At 42.2% G+C, this 18,353-nt stretch overlaps 1 protein-coding gene across 5 annotated transcripts in view; it reads right to left on the minus strand.

The window, feature by feature from the left end:
• Window positions 1-18,353, minus strand: part of ITPR2 (inositol 1,4,5-trisphosphate receptor type 2) — a 1,367,642-nt gene that overhangs the window by 349,516 nt on the left and 999,773 nt on the right. For all 5 annotated transcript variants that reach the window (XM_069228605.1, XM_069228604.1, XM_069228603.1 and 2 more), the window contains 2 exons: window positions 12,248-12,448; window positions 9,619-9,729 (listed from right to left, as the gene is read on the minus strand). In XM_069228605.1, the coding sequence (XP_069084706.1) occupies window positions 9,619-9,729; window positions 12,248-12,448 (312 nt within the window). The remainder of the gene's footprint in view (window positions 1-9,618; window positions 9,730-12,247; window positions 12,449-18,353) is intronic.

Genomic DNA, 18,353 nt, shown 5'->3' on the forward strand with positions numbered 1-18,353 from the left:
GCCAGGTATGTGCTTCTCGGGTTGTCCAGCAACTAAAGAATTATACCAACCCTAGGCATTTCTGAACAGCAGATACATGGAGGCGGTCTGGGTGGCCTGACTTGTGAGGATACCACTAAAATGTCCTACCCTCTATGACAAAAGCAGGTCAAAGAGGTTTTCCTCAGATTTATGTGAAAGAAAGCTTCAGAATTTGTGCGAAACAGCAAAACTCCTGCCACCCAATATTCACAAAAACCTACCACCAAAAATAGTACCTCATATGTGCTGATGGGCTTATTGTAACTGATGCAAAATGGCCAAATCCGTGACTATGTTAAGTCAACAGGACTGTTGCTGTCCCATGCAACAGGCCCACCCACTCATGTGAGAAATTATTTTTATAAGGAGAAATGTGAGAACATTAGATGGTAGGCATTTTGCCATTTCCCTGCAGGTCTAGAGTTTTCTGTAACAGAAAATTAAAGACATCGTGATGTTTGTACTCAAACCTTGACATTTGCATGGCAATCAGGTTGATAGAGCATGTTAAGGTTTGCAGCACCACATCACGGTCCATCTCCTTGTGTCTCAGAAGTACCTGCGATTGGTAGATTACCCTAAGTGTTTGTTGACCCTGGGCTCAAATGCAAGCAAAACTATCTACTGAAAGCCCACATTACCCCAAATAAGTTAGACTGCAAATGTGTACAAAAAGAGTGAGTTCACTCAAGGGATAAATTAACTAATACTTAGTCTATAATATTTATTCAATTATTATTGGTCATACAACTCAATTGATCTATGTGACTAAATCCCTCATTTATCCTCCACTAACACCAAGATCCCTGTGTTAGTCATTTCATTAAGGTATAACAATATCCAATCAAACATTTTACAAGTCATGTTTCTTCAATTCCAAAACTGTTATTTACATATTTGCAAAATAATCATGATTTGAAAAACATCACTTATACACACAGTCCTTGTAAACATGAGATTCAGATCATTAGGATGTCCATGTTCGTGAACTATTCATGGTATGCCTTTGGATAGTCCAATACTTTATCACCTTTCTGTATTGCAAGTGCTAGGCTAGCAAGCGTTCCAAAGCAACCTTTATGAACTGTTCTGCTTTATACTTTTGTGTTGACCTCAATACGCTGAATGGTTGGCCCATTTATATGCCATGTTGGTGCAACCATCAAAACATGTCAATAATTATGTGTATGGTGAAGCTATCCATCAAACAATCAACATAATATAAGGAAAAAGTGCATCAAGTTGAAAATCGCTTTCAGATAGGTTGTGTCCCTGAAAGTGACATCTCCTGTCAGCAAGCTACCCATGTCCAGAGTGAGAGAGAACCAGCACAGTGTAGATTTCATCCTCTGCTTACTAAATAAAGCTTACTGAGAAAATTATCTGGGGCAACCATGGGCCAGCAAAAATATCTGCCATGAATTCCAGGTAGCTACAAAGTAAGATTGCAAAATTCAAAATGATTATTCAAGTCTGGGGCTTACATGAAGAGCGCTTTAGAGCCATGTCAGTATATCTCACCCTGGTCATAAACCTCAAGAAAAAGATGATTCACTCGTCATGCATGAAATCGTAACACGGCTGAATAACTGACAGTGGATTCTTGTCACTGAGGGGGGAAAAACTGTGGTTCAATTATATGAAACATCTCTAAATGTTGTGAAAAATGCCACTTTGCTTGAGGTCAACAGGCTGGTTACTGTGTTTGCCTTTGCTCACATGCGGTTAAAAAAGGAGCATACAGCTGGCTTGGAGGGAATGTGTCTTACCCTTTGTGGCTGACCCACAACTATGCCCCTAAGAAGGTGGAGCAAAGCATCTTACCGAATGTGGTCACCATCTTATAATGGTACGTCAGTAAGTATGGACTATGTCGCAGAACATAATTAATGAGTTTTCATGAAAAAGGGGATTCATTATATAGGCACACTGTTCGCGCAGCAGCTTCTGTCCTATCCCAATATGTTCATCCTAATATTGTATTTGATAGTGTGTGCTCTCCAAAATACATACAGCACTATAATAGTTATAATTTCAAATTAATGCTGTAACACATTGCTGGACTTGGCCCTTTCTGAAGGGTCACACCCAAACTTTTTCCCTTCAACCTTCCTGTTTACTGAACCCATTTTTGTTGCCTTTTAGGATTCTGTGCTCTTTACCACTGCTAACCAGTGCTCAAGTGTTAGTGCTCTCCCCCAAGACATGGTGCAATTGGCCTAAGCCTGATTGATACATTTAATTTAGTTATAAGTCTCTTGTATATGGTACCACATGTACTTAGGACCTGTACACTGAATGCTGATAGTGGGGAGCGCAATGAGGCACAATGGGTGCCTCCTCAGTGCAATAGCACTCTTTGTGCTATCCAATAAAATTAGCCTTTTAAAACGTGTCTCAGGCCTGCCTTGCAGCCTGTGGTTCTGTTTTAGACCACCAAATTGACCTAGTAAAATAAACCTTTTGACAAGCCTAAACCTTCTATTTGAATACATAAACGTCATCCCTAAAGTAGGCCCTAAACAGCCCATAAGTGTAACGCTGCGCTCAGACGCGGCGTCTCTTTCTGTCCTCGCGGATGGAAAACGCTACCAATACTCGGAGCGCCGTTCCCCGCGTTTTTTGACTACACATTCTGGGAAGCATATATTTCGCTCCCGGTCACGCTACACTTACCTGTAGCCTTTTTTTTCTTCTTTTTGTTGTTGGTGGTGGTTGTCTGGTCTTTTTACCTGTCTCTGTCCATGTTGTGTCCATCTTGTCTTCTTTGTGATTTTGTCTCAGCATGCTCTGTTTTTCTTTTATACTACTTTCTTTTTCCTATATTGGTCTATGGGCTCTTTCCAATTCAAGATGGTGTTCTTTCCTTTTCCTGTGATGTCACTTCCCTTTTCTCAGTATATAAGTCAGTCAGTCTTGTACTACCTTGCGTTGCAAACACTTCCTTCTGGTTGTGCTGTTCGCTCCTGTTCTTTGTTCCTGCTGTTTTCCTTGGGAGATTTTTGCCTCCTCTTTCTATTAACGGACAGCCTGAGTATGAAGTCCAGGAAATCTGTGACTCCAGAATTTTTCGACGCAAACTACAGTTTTTGGTCCATTGGAAAGGATACCCTCTCAGTGACTTGGGAGGATGCTTCCTCTGTCCATGCTCCCCGTTTGGTCCGCCTCTTTTTTGACAGTCATCCTGACAAACCTGGTGCCTCGGGGAGGGGACCTACTGTAACGCCGCGCTCAGACGCAGCGTCTCTTTCTGTCCTCGCGGATGGAAAACGCTACCGATACTCAGAGCGCCTTTCCCCGCGTTCTCTGACTACACATTCTGGGAAGCATATATTTCGCTCCCGGTCGCGCTACACTTACCTGTAGCCTTTTTTTATTTCTTTTTGTTGTTGGTGGTTGTCTGGTCTTTTTACTTGTCCCTGTCCATGTTGTGTCCATCTTGTCTTCTTCGTGTTTTTGTCCCAGCATGATTTGTTTTTCTTTTATACTACTTTCTTTTTCCTATACTGGTCTATGGGCTATTCCCAATTCAAGATGGTGTTCTTTCCTTTTCCTGTGATGTCACTTCCCTTTTCTCAGTATATAAGTCAGTCAGTCTTGTTCTACCTTGCGTTGCAAACACTTCCTTCTGGTTGTGCTGTTCACTCCTGTTCTTTGTTCCTGCTTTTTGCCTTGGGAGATTTTTGCCTGTTCTTTGTTCCTGCTCTTTGCCTTGGGAGATTTTTGCCTATTTTTGTTTCCTTTTGTTTAGTCCTGTTTTTTCTTGTTTTTCTTCAGGAGTTCCTGTTTGAGGTTTTTTCCCCAGTGTTGGGTTTTTTTCCCTCTGGGACTCCTTCTGGAGGGTACGGTCTGCTTTGGCGTAGTCTGTCAAGCGGCACCGTGGCTACTAGAAGCGGTCGCCCTTATCTGGGAGTATCCAGAAGTGAGAAGTCCAGCGCAGTACGTAACAATAGGTAAGGTACAATGTATTCAATAAGTAAAACATGTGTTTTTAAGTTTTACATGTCCTGGTAGTGAAAAACCTCTAAATTAGTCTTTCGCTACTGCAAGGCTTACCTCTCCAATAGGATAACACTGGGTTACCTTATTACATTTATTAAAGTTATAACATCTGATTGGGAATAGGTAGAAATATCATGTTTGGACTCAAATTAATTGTATTTTCAAATCCTCATTAATGGTAAAGTCGCATTTTGGATTACAATTTTTAAAATGTCACTGTTAGAAAGTTGGCATTTTCCTGTCCTATATTTTCTGAGGCCTGCTAGGAATTCCCAGCTGCCTGGGCCTCTTTATTGCTCATCAGGAATGCGTATTGGGCCCAGACAAAGAACAAGGGGACATGGGTGTAGCTGGGAAAGGGTCATCCTGCCAGAATTGGTGGGGTGGAGCAGTTCTCCTCTCCACTTAAATTTCAAAGGGCTGCATCCAGCACAGTCAAAAGGGAATTTGACACCATCCTTTTGTCACCCTAAACCTCTTGCAGCCTGGGGAAGGGAAAAAGGGGAAGGAAGGAACTTCCATGAACCTGATGTGGGGGTGATGTTTACCTCACTTACAGGGTGGCATCAGGTCTGAATATTGGACCTCATGAGGCCCTTATATGCGCTCTTCTGGACCTGTGGAAATTACAGAAGAAGGACGGCCTGGTTCCACAGAGGACTGCACTTTCTGATTGAGACCTCCTGGTGCCCAAAAGACTGCCCTGCTTGAGGCCTGCCTTGCTCTTCTGAGAATTGCCCTGCTGCTGGAGGTCTATCTTGTTTCCCATATGACTGCCCTCCTGCTGGTGACCTACCCTGTTCTTAAAAAGCCTGTCTTGCTCTCTAAGATGGAAGAGTGGAACTTCTCCCTTCAGCCCAGGCTAACCTGAGTGACTCCAAGGGACATCTAAGTCCTGCAGCCCTCTACTGGAGAGAGCTCCTGATCCCCAAGAGGTCCCTCACCCGGTCCTGGACCCCTGTTTGGCATGAGTCAAGCTCCTCCTGTGAAATCCTGAAGTTTTGAACTTCAGACTTTGCGAATTTAACTTTTTCTGCCGGACTAACCTGGTCCCAATATCTGGCCTGCACTCCATCACGGTTAGCCTAAACTTGTGACTTTATCCTAGCGTAGTGTGACCAGACAGCCACAGCTAGCTCTTTCTGCTGGTAGGCACTACTTTTACTTAAACCTTTAATCGTGCATATCTCCGGTTCTACTAATCCGATTTTTGTTATTTTGGTCTCATTTTACTTATTAAAATTGACTATGTTTTCTAAATTGGTTTAGGATTTTTCTTGTTTTGTGTTTTCACTTTGCTACAGTTTCTGTGTTGCGCAAATACTTTAAACAGGGTCTCTAGGTTAGGTTTGACTACTTTTGTGCCAAGCTACCAGAGGGTAAGCACAGGTTTAGTGACTTTTGTGGTGACCCTGACAAGGGTTGTAGTTGTTGCTTGAGTAGGGTTTTCACCCCCTTCAATCAATAACCAAAGTTCTTACACACATCTTATGCAAAAATCAATGTTGACACTTTAAACAATTATTGTCAAGTATAGCATGAATATAAGCATAATTACGATTAATAGAAACACACATAAATACAATATTGACACCTTCAATAAATTCAGCATGATTCCAGTTATTGTAAAGGAAATGCAATGAGGATTATAACTGAGGTATGAGCTGTACATACCTCACAAGTGCTCTGTATGTAGGCCACATATGTGGGTAATCGTTTTGCAATCTTATCTCTTAGCTGCCTGGCTTCGACTGCAGATATTATTTGAAGCTGGCTCATGGTCACCCAAGCTAATTTTCTTGGTACACATTATTTAGTAAGCACAGCACAGAATCTGTACAGTGTGCTGGTTCTCTCACATTCTATGGACATAGGCACATTGCATGACACGAGATGCACTCATTCCAGTCTAGAATTGATCCAATCGTAGTTTTAACCCTGAATCACTTTTTCTGTACGCTATGTTGAATTCCATGGATGGTGTTTCCATACACATAAACACTGTCATAGTTTTGATGGTTGCACCATGTGGCATATAAGGATTGTAGCCAAACTGCTTAGACACACGGTGTGGCCCTTTCATGATGGTTTATTTTAATGAAACTTACAAGTTCAGAAGGACTATGTTATTATATAGCCTTAGAGCCCGCACTATAAAGGCCCGCTCCAGGGTTAAAAGCCGAAGGCGAGGGCCTTAACCATGGGAGGGGACTTTAATTGCCGGTATAGCCTAGCTACAAAGGGCTATAAGACTATTAGAACATTCTGCCACTAGAGGGCAGAATGTTCTAATAAATAAAACAAAGTCCTCATGGAGCCAGAGGGGATTAAAATCCCCTCAGACTCCATGAGGCCTTTCTTCACAGCCTTGCCCTGAGCACTCCATTGTCTCCAAGAAGCTCCAAAAATTCCAATGTTCTAATAGTTGATAACTATGAGGCGTATATATAAATATATATTTTTATCTGTAGCACAAATGTTACACACCACCTTATTGTGCACTGAGGAGGCCTGCAATCATGTGGGTAAAAAGGTGTCCACCATTGAGCACGTTGAGTTCAACACAAAAGAATAAAGCAGAAAATAATATATAGGTTGCTTTGGAAAGCTTGATGGACTAGCACCTGCAACACAGACTGGTGGCAAATTGCTTGATTACCCACAGGAGTACCATGACTAATTCACGAATATGGATGCCCTCAGTGCTCAATTTGTAAAAGAATGCTGGCACTATTAAGTGACACCGCACTGAATACCAAGGCTGCATAGTCTTGAATCGACTTCAGGCCTCTTTAACCTGAAACAACACACTCCCTGCCACTTTATCTTACTGCTTTCTCCCTTTGTGACTGTTTTTTCTTTCTCTCCATCCACCTGTCTTTTCTGTGTGTTTTCTCATGCTCTCTGTAAATATGTGATGAGGACAAATAAGTGCTGATCCCTAGAAATGAGTGCTCCTGGCCCCATAAGCATTCACCAGCTCAAATTAGGCATTGGATGACCTAATAATCTTAATATCATATTTAAAAGGGCTGGTTGAATAGTGATGCTTTTGAAGTTGTCACGTAGGCTCTCATTATTCTAATGAGACTACTGGATTTTGAGCAGCAAGATAGTCCACAGTGTGGGAGACCGAGTCTGACCCACAGTGGGTGACACCTGTAGCTCCAAATCGGGGTTTTGCTCCGGCTAACAAGCAGTGCCTCATCTCTCCCGAAAGGTAGAAATGATTGGGCAGCCGAGCGCATGACATATCATACTTCTCAGGGAAGTCGTAGTCACTCAGGTCCCATCCGGTTCTCTCATTCACAATTCGGTCTCATATATATATGACAATGAAAGCAGTATAAGTTTTAAAGACTGGGTTAATAAAAGGACTGCATTTTAGTTAGCAAAGCGTGAGCTGCAATAACCAGAACGACACAACATAACATTATTAAAATAGTGACGATGAGAGTGAAGCATAAGAATAATGCTATCATATTGCCACTAAAGTTGATGGACTATTTTCTATCTGAATCATAATTTGAGCACGGCATGTTAAGCTCTAATCCTGCCTTTCAGATTCCCCCGGGAGGACATCAACCCTCATACCTGAGCAAAGGCCTGTTAGCATCTGCAGCAAAGCATTCAGCATACAGTTGTGGTTCCCTGGCTGGAATCTCCCTGTTGACGTGTAATGGGACTAGGAAGTGTTTTTATAATAACACAGCTAATGTTCTAAGAAAATGTCCCTACGTAAGGATGTGTATTTTCTACGAATGTTGGAGACTAAACGTCTACCACATTCACCAGCAATGTACCAAACTGTAGCCTTGACTGAAGCACAAAGTGATCAAGAATGTGTTTTTGAGAACACAGTGCTGGGCTAAGCAAAACAGTTAGATAGAAGAAATTAAAACAAGGCCGTAAAACTGGTTATTGTAAAAATAACAATGCAAAGCTGAATAAAATATATCAAGGTCAAGGTGCACAGCGGCCTAGTGTATTAAACTAACGTGCATGGAGCTATAACTAAAATGGCTACACAACAAAGTCATGATACTTCTCCAATATATGAATGAATACTATAGAACTGAAGAAATACAATGTGTAGAACGTTTGATTAGATATTGCTATATCGTATAAATACATCTAGTACAGGGCTCTAGAAGACAGTGGAGTGTAACTGAGAGATTTAGGCACATAGACAAATTAAGTTGTATGTTCAATAATAACTGAAAAACTTATTGTAGATTGGGTACCTGTTTCTTAATTTATTCCTTGAGCGAGCTGCCCCTTTTTTTCAACCTTGACTCAGATACAAAAGATATTCCCAATAAATTTTCCCCTATCGAAAATATTCCCTGCCGTTTGGTGTGTGGGTCCCTGCTAGAGCCCATTAAAAACGAATTTGTCTGATAACCCCACACCCAGAAGACCTGGGAAAACACATCCCCTAGAAATAATAATTCTAGAGCTTTTAGTAACAATGTTACAAACCTACGTATACACCTTAAACATTGAGGCAGGTTGTTGCTGACAGAAGTTTAGTACTTCAAAACTTAGGGTCTGATTTGGAGTATGGAGGACGAGTCAATCTGTTACAAATGTGACAAATAGCCAGTCAGCCTCATTACAAATTCCATAGGATCTAATGTAAAGTTTTTTCATGATCCTAAATATTTGCAAGTCCCTTTAAGATCTTTCATTAACCCACAAAATTCCTCATCCTTATATCATCAATGCTAAGACATGCATCTCTTCTTCAGTGTAAATATTTTTAATCATACAATAATTTCAACATATAAGAGATCTAACTGTTTGGAGAGAAGCATATGTTGTGGTTAATATAGGAGATTTTGTTACTTTGCCGTTATTTAGGTAAACATTTCGTAGCCTCAGTCACAGCTCAGAGTGGGGACCTAGTAAATAGTATTCCAATAAAAAAATGCTTAAAAACCTAGGTAAACCCACACACATTTTATACTGACAGATTCTAAGCAGTCAGAGATTTTTTTTTTTTTTTATGAGCTTGTCGAGTGGGAAATGCAACAAAATAGCAATCAATAGTAATATCTTAACATTTTTATTATATGTTCAGGCTACTTTGAGACATTGATGCAGGCTTTGAACCGACATACAACCCTCAATGTGCTGAAAAACATATAGGGCCTGATTCTAACTTTGGAGGACGGTGTTAAACCGTCCCAAAAGTGGCGGATATACCACCTACCGTATTACGAGTTCCATAGGATATAATGGACTCGTAATACGGTAGGTGGTATATCCGCCACTTTTGGGACGGTTTAACACCGTCCTCCAAAGTTAGAATCAGGCCCATAGTCTATATGGGTGCTTAAAGAGAGAAAAGAGGTATGTGTGTTTAACAACTGACACAGAGATGTGCAAACACCCCAACTGTGAAAGGGTTTATTGATCAGAGTATGATGTCTTTGAATTTAATTGTGTTAGAATTGTCCACATGATTTTGCCTGGAATTTTACTAAAGACAATATGCTTATTATGCATACTAGCCATCAATAAATGACATGTTATTAAAAAACACGATTACATCACTGATGCACTTCACATGAGTCAGAAGCTGCACAGTACCTTAAGCTGGAGTACCAAGTCCATGCGGTATTTACCAAGGGGATTAATGTCATTGAGTATTAATGCTATAATAATATCAATTCCATTAGACTCATGAGCAGCAATGCAGGTCTGTAAAAAACAGTGAATTTAAATCATTAGTAAGCATGAACTCATCTGTATTTCATAGCTATCAGCTTTAATGATGTCTACACTATATTCTAAATACAAAAGATATAAAGGAAACAAACATGGGACTTCAGAAAGACAAATACTCACTCACACAACAGTAGTAAATATTGGAAACGTTTTATCACAAAGGTATATGAGCATGTCATGGCTCATCAGGTTTGCTCACTTTTCTAGCAGAAGTACTGTAGTAAACACTAGTATGGGTTCATGTGAAAGTTCCAGGTAATTCTCCAGAGTGACAACAAATGTCCAGAAGTTGGGTACCAGACATTTGTTTGTAAAATAAACTTTTAGGAGCTATGTAAAACAATTAGCTTGTGACTTCTGACTGAAGGATTTTTTTGGAAACATAGCTCCTGCTCTGCTGTCTCAATTCAGACGCAAACCAGCCCTATCCACTTAACAATACTTTATGAATAGTTGCACCATGATTTTGACCAAAGGAGATTTCTAAATCAAGAAAAAAAGGTTATTTATTGACTGGTTAAAATTAACTTCCCAGTGTGACATCTTTAAGACATCATATGAAGATGGCAGAATAGATTGTTTTAATTTAGAAACCTTTGTTAAATAATCTTGTTGCCACTTGGATTTTAAAATTTAATGTTGATAAACCTTATATTGTGCTGGAGAAGTATCTATAGCTTTGTCATAATATATAATGAACTAATGTTACAGATTAGAGACGTTTTGCTTTAGAATTGGTTTCTCTCCAAGTTTTCCATTATTCTTTAGAAAACTACACAGGAAGAAACATAGTGAATAATGGAGCTGTATTCAAACATGTAACCATACTGTAGGATCTTATATAAATAGTATTCCAATTACAAGCCAAAAACAGAAACACCACATTAAGAATTGTATGGCATCCCACCAGGCTTTGACACAATATCAACATAGATTGTGTGATGGGGAGTTACCCCCCAATGTACCTACATCATAATTTATCTAAATTTAAAAAGCAAAAGATTTAAGACTTTCTAACTAGAGCTGTGACATCTGAAGAGTCTTCAAGGTTGCGGACATGTCACTTTATAGTTCAGCATTTAGATATCTTACCAATAAGGTGTTTGACCTTAAGACAACTAGATCTGCCCTACCCAAATAAGCAGGCCATTATATTCAGGTAATCTAGACTAGTGATGAGTACAAATGGTGGAATGGGTGCTATGCTTAATTGGCGTTCTGATTTGCTCTTAATGTTTAGTTTACTTGAGTAGTTTTGGAATAGAAGGATGTTCATATTTATTTTAAAAATACTCTCTATTGATGATTAAAGGAGTGTTCTCCAGCTGCACATTAGTTTGACCAAGTAAATAAAGGAAACGATCTTCACCTGTCCCAACAGTCCCAGCATAAAGAAGTAAACATGGGCTTGGCAGTCCTGCTTTAAAATGAAGACCGTGTGCTTTGTATAATTTTAACACGTACGTTGACTCCTTTTGGACACTAAAAGAGTCTAGTCTGGTTTGTCAAGAGCCAATGAGGCCTGCCAGCTATGCAGAATAAAATAAAAACCCCAATACAAGAAAAGTTGGACATATGGTCTTTCCCCCATTTTTAACATGGGGGTAACAGGGTATATTTGATGATTCTGCACAAACTAGAATATTAAAACATATGGACAATATTCTTGACCAAGTGTTAGTAAATAACTATATCAATACATTTAAATATGTGTTAATTGATATGTTCAACATAAAGAAGTTATATTATGATCAATTTCATATTTTCAATGACCTGGATTGCAAACTTATTTCTTAAAAAAAATAATGTCAAACTATTTGTTCTTTTTGTAACAAATGTACATTTTGCAATTCAGCATACTTTCCACACATGTTCTTAAGATTTTGTGAACAGGTAAACATTTTTTAAAAGAAGAAAATTCCTCACCCAGCTAAACAATGGAAGTAGTTACAGACATCTGTTACTCACTTCTATGGGTGCTTGCCCACTTGCATCTGTAAGGATTTGTCTGAATAATTCCAATAAAGGATGAAATACATGCTAACTAGTTATGTAACTCCAAGCGACTGATATGTTCCTGGAGGGTTCAGCAGACAATGCTCTAATATGGCCTATCCTGGAGCTCTGCAAACCCTCACACAAGTTTATTTAAAGGCTATTTATTTTCATAATTAGATCCCAGAGTATTGTCTTTATATTGTAGAGGGAGCAATCTGTGATAATGGCTGAGTTTGGTGAGGGGTCATGACTTATAAGAGGCAAATCCTTGAGAGTCATAACAGGCCCCCTTCTTTGTCAACAATGGTAATCCTCAGATACTATGAAGTCTGGCTGTCTCAGCACAGTTACTATGTCCCGAAAGGGGAGGACAGTCCAAACCGCTGTCAAGCAAATGTAACCAATAGGAACTCTTTGATTACCACCGATCTCAGTAGTCACAGTAATCGCATAGAGTATTAATGCAAACAAATAGAGACATTGTTGTAGTTACCTGGTTTTCATGGCAAGGACCTTGGCAATATTCGGTCAAGCTTTCGAGTGTTTGGTTAATCAGCGCCACATTCCTCTCATTGATGTACAGACCAAGGAGACCCAAACCACCGGTTGTGCTTCCACAAATGCAATCCAGAAACTGAAGGGTCTCACAAACCAAATTGTAGTTTGTTTTATTATTTTGATTTCTCAGGAAGCTCTGCAGAAGAAGAGATCATTTTATGTTTACTCCAGGCCAGTGTTAAATACAAAGCACCATGTGACATAAGGTGATAAGAGTAGCAGTAAGATTATCAAAGAGGAATATGGGAAAATAGAGACAACAGTGACAAACACATTAACCAGAAGCATGTCCTTTACAGAGAGTAATTATGTTGATATAGGTGTAATTGTATTTATGTGTATAGAGCGCATTCCGGACGTAGCATTGACGCGCTAAGCGGAGAGAGATGCAAGTGAAAGCAGTGAGAGAGCAGGATGCCACAGCAGTTTCAAAGAGCCTAGTTTTAAGCTGTTTCCGTAAAGGCATGAAAGTATCCACTTTCCTGATACGGAGCAGGAGAGTATTCCACTGCTTAGCTGCCGCCACCGAAAAAGCTCTGTCACCCCATTTGGATTTCCTGCAACGGGGTACTGAGGCCAGGCAGAGACTGGTGGATCTTAAGTGGCTGCCAGGCACATACCATCTTATGGTGGAGCAAGGGTGAGTGATACAAAGAGCCTTAAGGAAAATATGCTTTGCCACAGGCAGCCAGTGCAGCCACCTAAGAATCTCGCTGGCAGACGCCGCCCACGGGAGCTCCAGCACCAGGTGGGTTGCAGTGTTCTGTATAAGTTGCAGCTTCTGAAAAGAGCCTTGATTGATATTCAGCATTAAAGCATTGCAATAATCGAGTTTAGATATGACCAAGGCAAGTATCATAGAAAACCTGAGAGCCTTCGGAATGAGAGGTAGACTTTCTGGAGGGTTTTAATCAACCAGAAACAGGTTTTAATAGTATGGTCAGTGCTTAATTTGAGCTTGTTGTTTCCGGTGCTGAGCACTGGCACTTATTTTTGAGGGCCGGCGCTTATTCTTCTGCCTCAAGCATTTGCTGAGAGCAAAAGACACATATGGGAAAGAGGGAGGAAGGGAAAAATGAAAAAGCGTCACAAAGGTAGAAAGCAGAAAGCTTCAAGAGTGAGCTGAAGGGGCAGAGAGTGGCTGTAGATGGATTAAAGAGGCCCGAGATGGCTTCAGGGTTACGCTGCCTCAGTATTCTGTGCCCGCGCATTTAAGTGCAGCAGCCACGTGTTTAAGAGGAGGGCTTTGGGCCCCGGCACCTTTTTATTTACAAATTAAGCACTGAGTATGGTTGACCTGTAAGTCAAAGGATAAGGCACTGTGAAACAAAATACCTAAATATCTCACCATTGGTGAAGGAGCAGGCAGGTCACTGCAAGATTGTGGCCACAATTTCAAGCTCCACAATGAACTGTTAGCACCGAAGAACAAAATTTCAGCTTTCTCTCTGTTCATTGTTAGCCAGTTCTGGCTCATCCACTTGTTGACCTCATTCATACAATTATGAAACCTATCTGCTATCTCCTCCCAGTTCCTGTTTAATCGGGATGATAAGCTGGGTATCATCAGTGTATGAGGAGACCATGCATACACATTGTTTTTCATGATGTAGAAATACACATTTCACTATAAGACACATACACGTTTATATGTAGTAAGTAGATAGGCACATGTGAAGTATAGTATGTCATCCACTGCCATTTTTATGTCTTGAGAGGGCCCTATGCACATGCAAGGCATAACTTCTAGTGTGTTATAATGCCTGCCACCTCTCCACAATACAATAAACAGCATATTTCTCTATGTGGATCTGCATAAATGTTTTAAGTGCGCTGTTTTTACGTGCAGAGGTTATAAACAAATACATTTAATAGGTACAAATAGAGCTAAATTCGTTCAGTCTGATACGCTTCTCAGGCAATACAAGACCACATTGTTTTCCTCTCAAAAGCGGTTGGCTTGTGCAGTGTATGAGGCAGTCTGTGCTGTACAATTGTGTTAATCACAAGTTCGACATTCACATTGTTTCACGAAAATCCGTAAATGCACGTTTATTAGTACATTAGTTTCTATTAACATGCTTTATTGAGGCTTATTTATTCGCTGAAATGGCAACCTTTTGAGTACGTATGAGTAAGGCCGGGAAACAGTCGCTCATCATCTCCCAGCTGTCCTGACAGAAAGTGCACAGGCCATCTCGATGCTCGGACACATTATGTGCTATGCCGTCATCTCCTGCCAGCTCCATCTTTCTGCAGCAGTAACACATTTAATAAACATTACTAGGACTCCTTCCTTCAGCATAGGTATATTTTACCTATGCGGAATAAGTCACTAATTTTGCCCCAAAAATTATATTTTGGATTAACTCCACTCATCTATGCTGCTGTATAACTATTAAAAAAATAAAAAATAAGTCACTGGTTGTCTGCCTCTTATTGGTGCTTTTTTACTCATCCTGTGGAATGATCCTAGTAACAGAGAAACATTCCTCACATCAATATAACTGCAGAAAAGAGTCCCCTTTATTGTAATTTAACAAACTAAACATTGAAATTCAGAGATTGTGATGAGCCTGAGTCCTCTCCTCGCTGGCTGGAGTTAGAGCCACTCTACTCTTAGATTCGCCGATTTATTATGACTAGAAACGATTCACCATAGCAGGGTTGCTATTCATGTAAAACACAACTTCTTCTCAATCTTGTATATTAAGAAGAGGGGGTGTTTGTAATACGAGAACATCCCTCTCTTAATCCCCTGTTCTTCTTGGGGACCAGGGAGTCACAGTTTTTGCTCCTTTCTGCTTCAGGTTTCACCTCGATCGCACCCAGATTGATCCTCTGCAGACAGCATGGTAGCATAATATACCAACACCCGAGACATGAGTGGGGAATGGGTGGAGCAGTGGACAACAGAGGAGGGCCATGGCCAACGTGAACAACTTGAAGGATCTATTGGGCCAACGTAACTGCATACTAGGTAGGCAAACAAAAACAAACCCTAGAGCCCCAAATACCTGTACGAGGGGAGGCTAAAGCAGTTTGGCAGCCTGCAGCCTTATGTGGATGGAAAAACTATTGGCACTCTGCGGTCTGTAAAACATGCTACTGTAGAATCTGCCTGATCCCGAAAGAGCCTGGCTGTTTTAAATGGTATGTCCATCAAGGAGGCCTAGACATTCCCATAAAAAACAGATATCCTCATACAGGCATTCCAGTAGGTACCCAAACTGGTGCTTAGTTTTTTTATACATTTGTATTGGTATTTCACAGCGCAATAACAATGGTAGCAGAAAAAATAAAAGTCATCAATTACAACTGCCCGCATCTTAATGTCATCTGAAATAATGGTATAATAATTGTAAAGACAGTGCATTTTGAAGCGCATATCTAAGTACCGGAGAGGGTCTACCTTCCCCATATCTGCCATCTACTGTATCATATGCATCAGACCCTCCCCTCCCCTGTGTCTAGGCTTGGGCCGGCATCAACCTTTAGACCCACCATCCCCTCTTAGATTCTGTTGTCATCATCCGTGGAGCTATCCTCTTCTCTTTCCCTCAAATTGCCAGTCGCTAGCTCATTGTTGGACTCCTCCTGTTCTATCAGAACATTCAGCAAAGATGCCCAGGTGAGCAGGTCCTCCCTAGTTTTATGCCTTTACAAGTGCGTTTCATATGACATTCATCTGCAGTTGCTGATTCTATCATATCAAGTTTCCACTCAGCCAGTGTGGGGTCCCTTGGGGACAACCAGTTAGCAAGTACTAGGCCAAGCAATATGAACCTTCTCTCCATTTTCCTCGATTTCTTGTAAGGCACTATCCCCAACAGACAGAAGATAATTTCTTTGGGTATCGTCCCTTCTTTGGACTCCCTTAGAGCTCGAGGCGCCTCCCCCCAGTATGTCTCCGCCACCGGGCATTTCCATAGCACATCAATAAAATCAGCCTCCTGTGGCCTGCATCGAGGGCATTGTGAGGATCTTTCAGGGTAAATGTTATATAACGTATTGGGGGAAAGATACACCTGTTGTATGATATTGTATTGACCCAGGTTAAATCGGGCATTGGAGGAGACCGTCTTTACCCCAGTATGGATCTTTCCCCAGTCCTTCAACATTAACTGTTCAGGCATTATCGACTGCCATTTATTTTTCAAAAGGAGGTCTGCCAATGGTATGTTGTCCTTAAGTGCCTTGTATAATCATCTGATAATATCGGGGAGACCGGCCGCAACCCCCACACCCATCATAAGCAGCTCCGGCAAGGAATGAGTCCCATAGGTCCCAGCCAGTAAACTTTTGTCACAGTTATCCTCTTCATCAAACCAGTGTACCACATGTTGATGTTGTGTGGCTAAGTAGTACCACTCAAGATTAGTGATACTCTAATCCCCCAGCCCCCCAGATGCGCCTGAGTGTGGCGAGCCCCACCCTCCTTCTCCCCATTGCCCACAGTAGCTCAATAATCTGTCTGTCCAGTTCCAGGAATTCCTTTCTGGGAATATCATAAAACGTCCTCTGAAATACATAGAGACCGCACGGAACCACAAGCATTTTCACTAGTGCCACTTTGCCCATTAGTAAAAGGTGCAGAGAATTCCAGAAGCGTATCGATTTGGCCAGGTTTGTCAAGACCCTCGCTATATTCAGCTCCCTAAAGCACTGCTCTCTGTGGGCCAGAGGTATACCCAAGTACTTAACATTATCCAATGCCCATGGGACATCGGAGAGCAGTAGAGCGGTCAACACCATAGTCGTTAGACCACCCCTGTGAAACAATCTAGATTTAGGGGGTCATTCTGACCCTGGCGGTAAAATCCGCCAGGGCCAACGACCGCGGGAGCACCGCCAACAGGCTGGCGGTGCTCCCATGGGCATTCTGACCGCGGCAGTACAGCCGCGGTCAGAAACGGAAAACCGGCGGTGTACCGCCGGTTTCCCGCTGCCCTGGGGAATCCTCCATGGCGGCGCAGATTGCTGCGCCGCCATGGGGATTCCGACCCCCATACCGCCAACCTGTTCCTGGTGGTTTTGGCTGCCGGGAACAGAATGGCGGTATGGGGTGTCGTGGGGCCCCTGGGGGCCCCTGCAGTGCCCATGCCAATGGCATGGGCACTGCAGGGGCCCCCGTAACAGGGCCCCACAAAGATTTTCAGTGTCTGCCATGCAGACACTGAAAATCGCGACGGGTGCAACTGCACCCGTCGCACCCCTTCCACTCCGCCGGCTCCATTCGGAGCCGGCATCCTCATGGAAGGGTGTTTCCCGCTGGGCTGGCGGGTGGCCTTCTGGCCGTCGCCTGCCAGCACAGCGGGAAACCCAGAATACCCGCGGCGGTCTTTTGACCGCGCAGCGGTATTCTGGCGGTCCCAGCCAGGCCGGCGGCTTCCGCCGCCGGCCGGGGTCAGAATGACCCCCTTAGTCTTGTTGAGTTTGAGTCCTGATTTGGAGGCACATTTGAACCACTACATCAAAGGCAGTGGAACCGCACATTGTGGGTGCTGTAAATACAATAATGTGTTGTCCGCATAAAATGAGACCACGTGTGTCCGAACCCCAGCCCTATTTCCTCATTCTCTCATGACCCCTCGTAACCGACAGGCCAGCGGCTCCATGGCCAGTGTGAAGAGCAGTGGTGACAAAGGGCACCCCTGCGGGTGCCCTGATGTAATTGGAACAGCCTAGAAACCGTGCCATCCACCCTCACCCAGGCCATAGGCTTCGAGTACAATAACTGCACCCAGCTTATAAAATTATCACCTAAGCCCATTCTGCGCATGACCTCCCAAAGGTACTCCCACAATAATGAATGGAAGGTTTGCTCTATATCGAGGAAGGCCAGGGCACAAGGGTCGTCTTCCTCCCTAAGAGCATGCCTCAGCAATGCCAGCCTCTGCAGATTGCATTTACCATTCCTGCGTGGGATGAACCCACACTGGTCCTCGTGACTGAGACCAGGTAGATGAGGCACTAGCTGGTCTGCCAAGACTCTGCTCAGTATCTTAAACTCAATGGTGAGCATGTATAGAGGGTAATAT

Source organism: Pleurodeles waltl, chromosome 4_1, assembly GCF_031143425.1.
Source record: "Pleurodeles waltl isolate 20211129_DDA chromosome 4_1, aPleWal1.hap1.20221129, whole genome shotgun sequence".
Lineage (NCBI taxonomy): Eukaryota > Metazoa > Chordata > Amphibia > Caudata > Salamandridae > Pleurodeles > Pleurodeles waltl.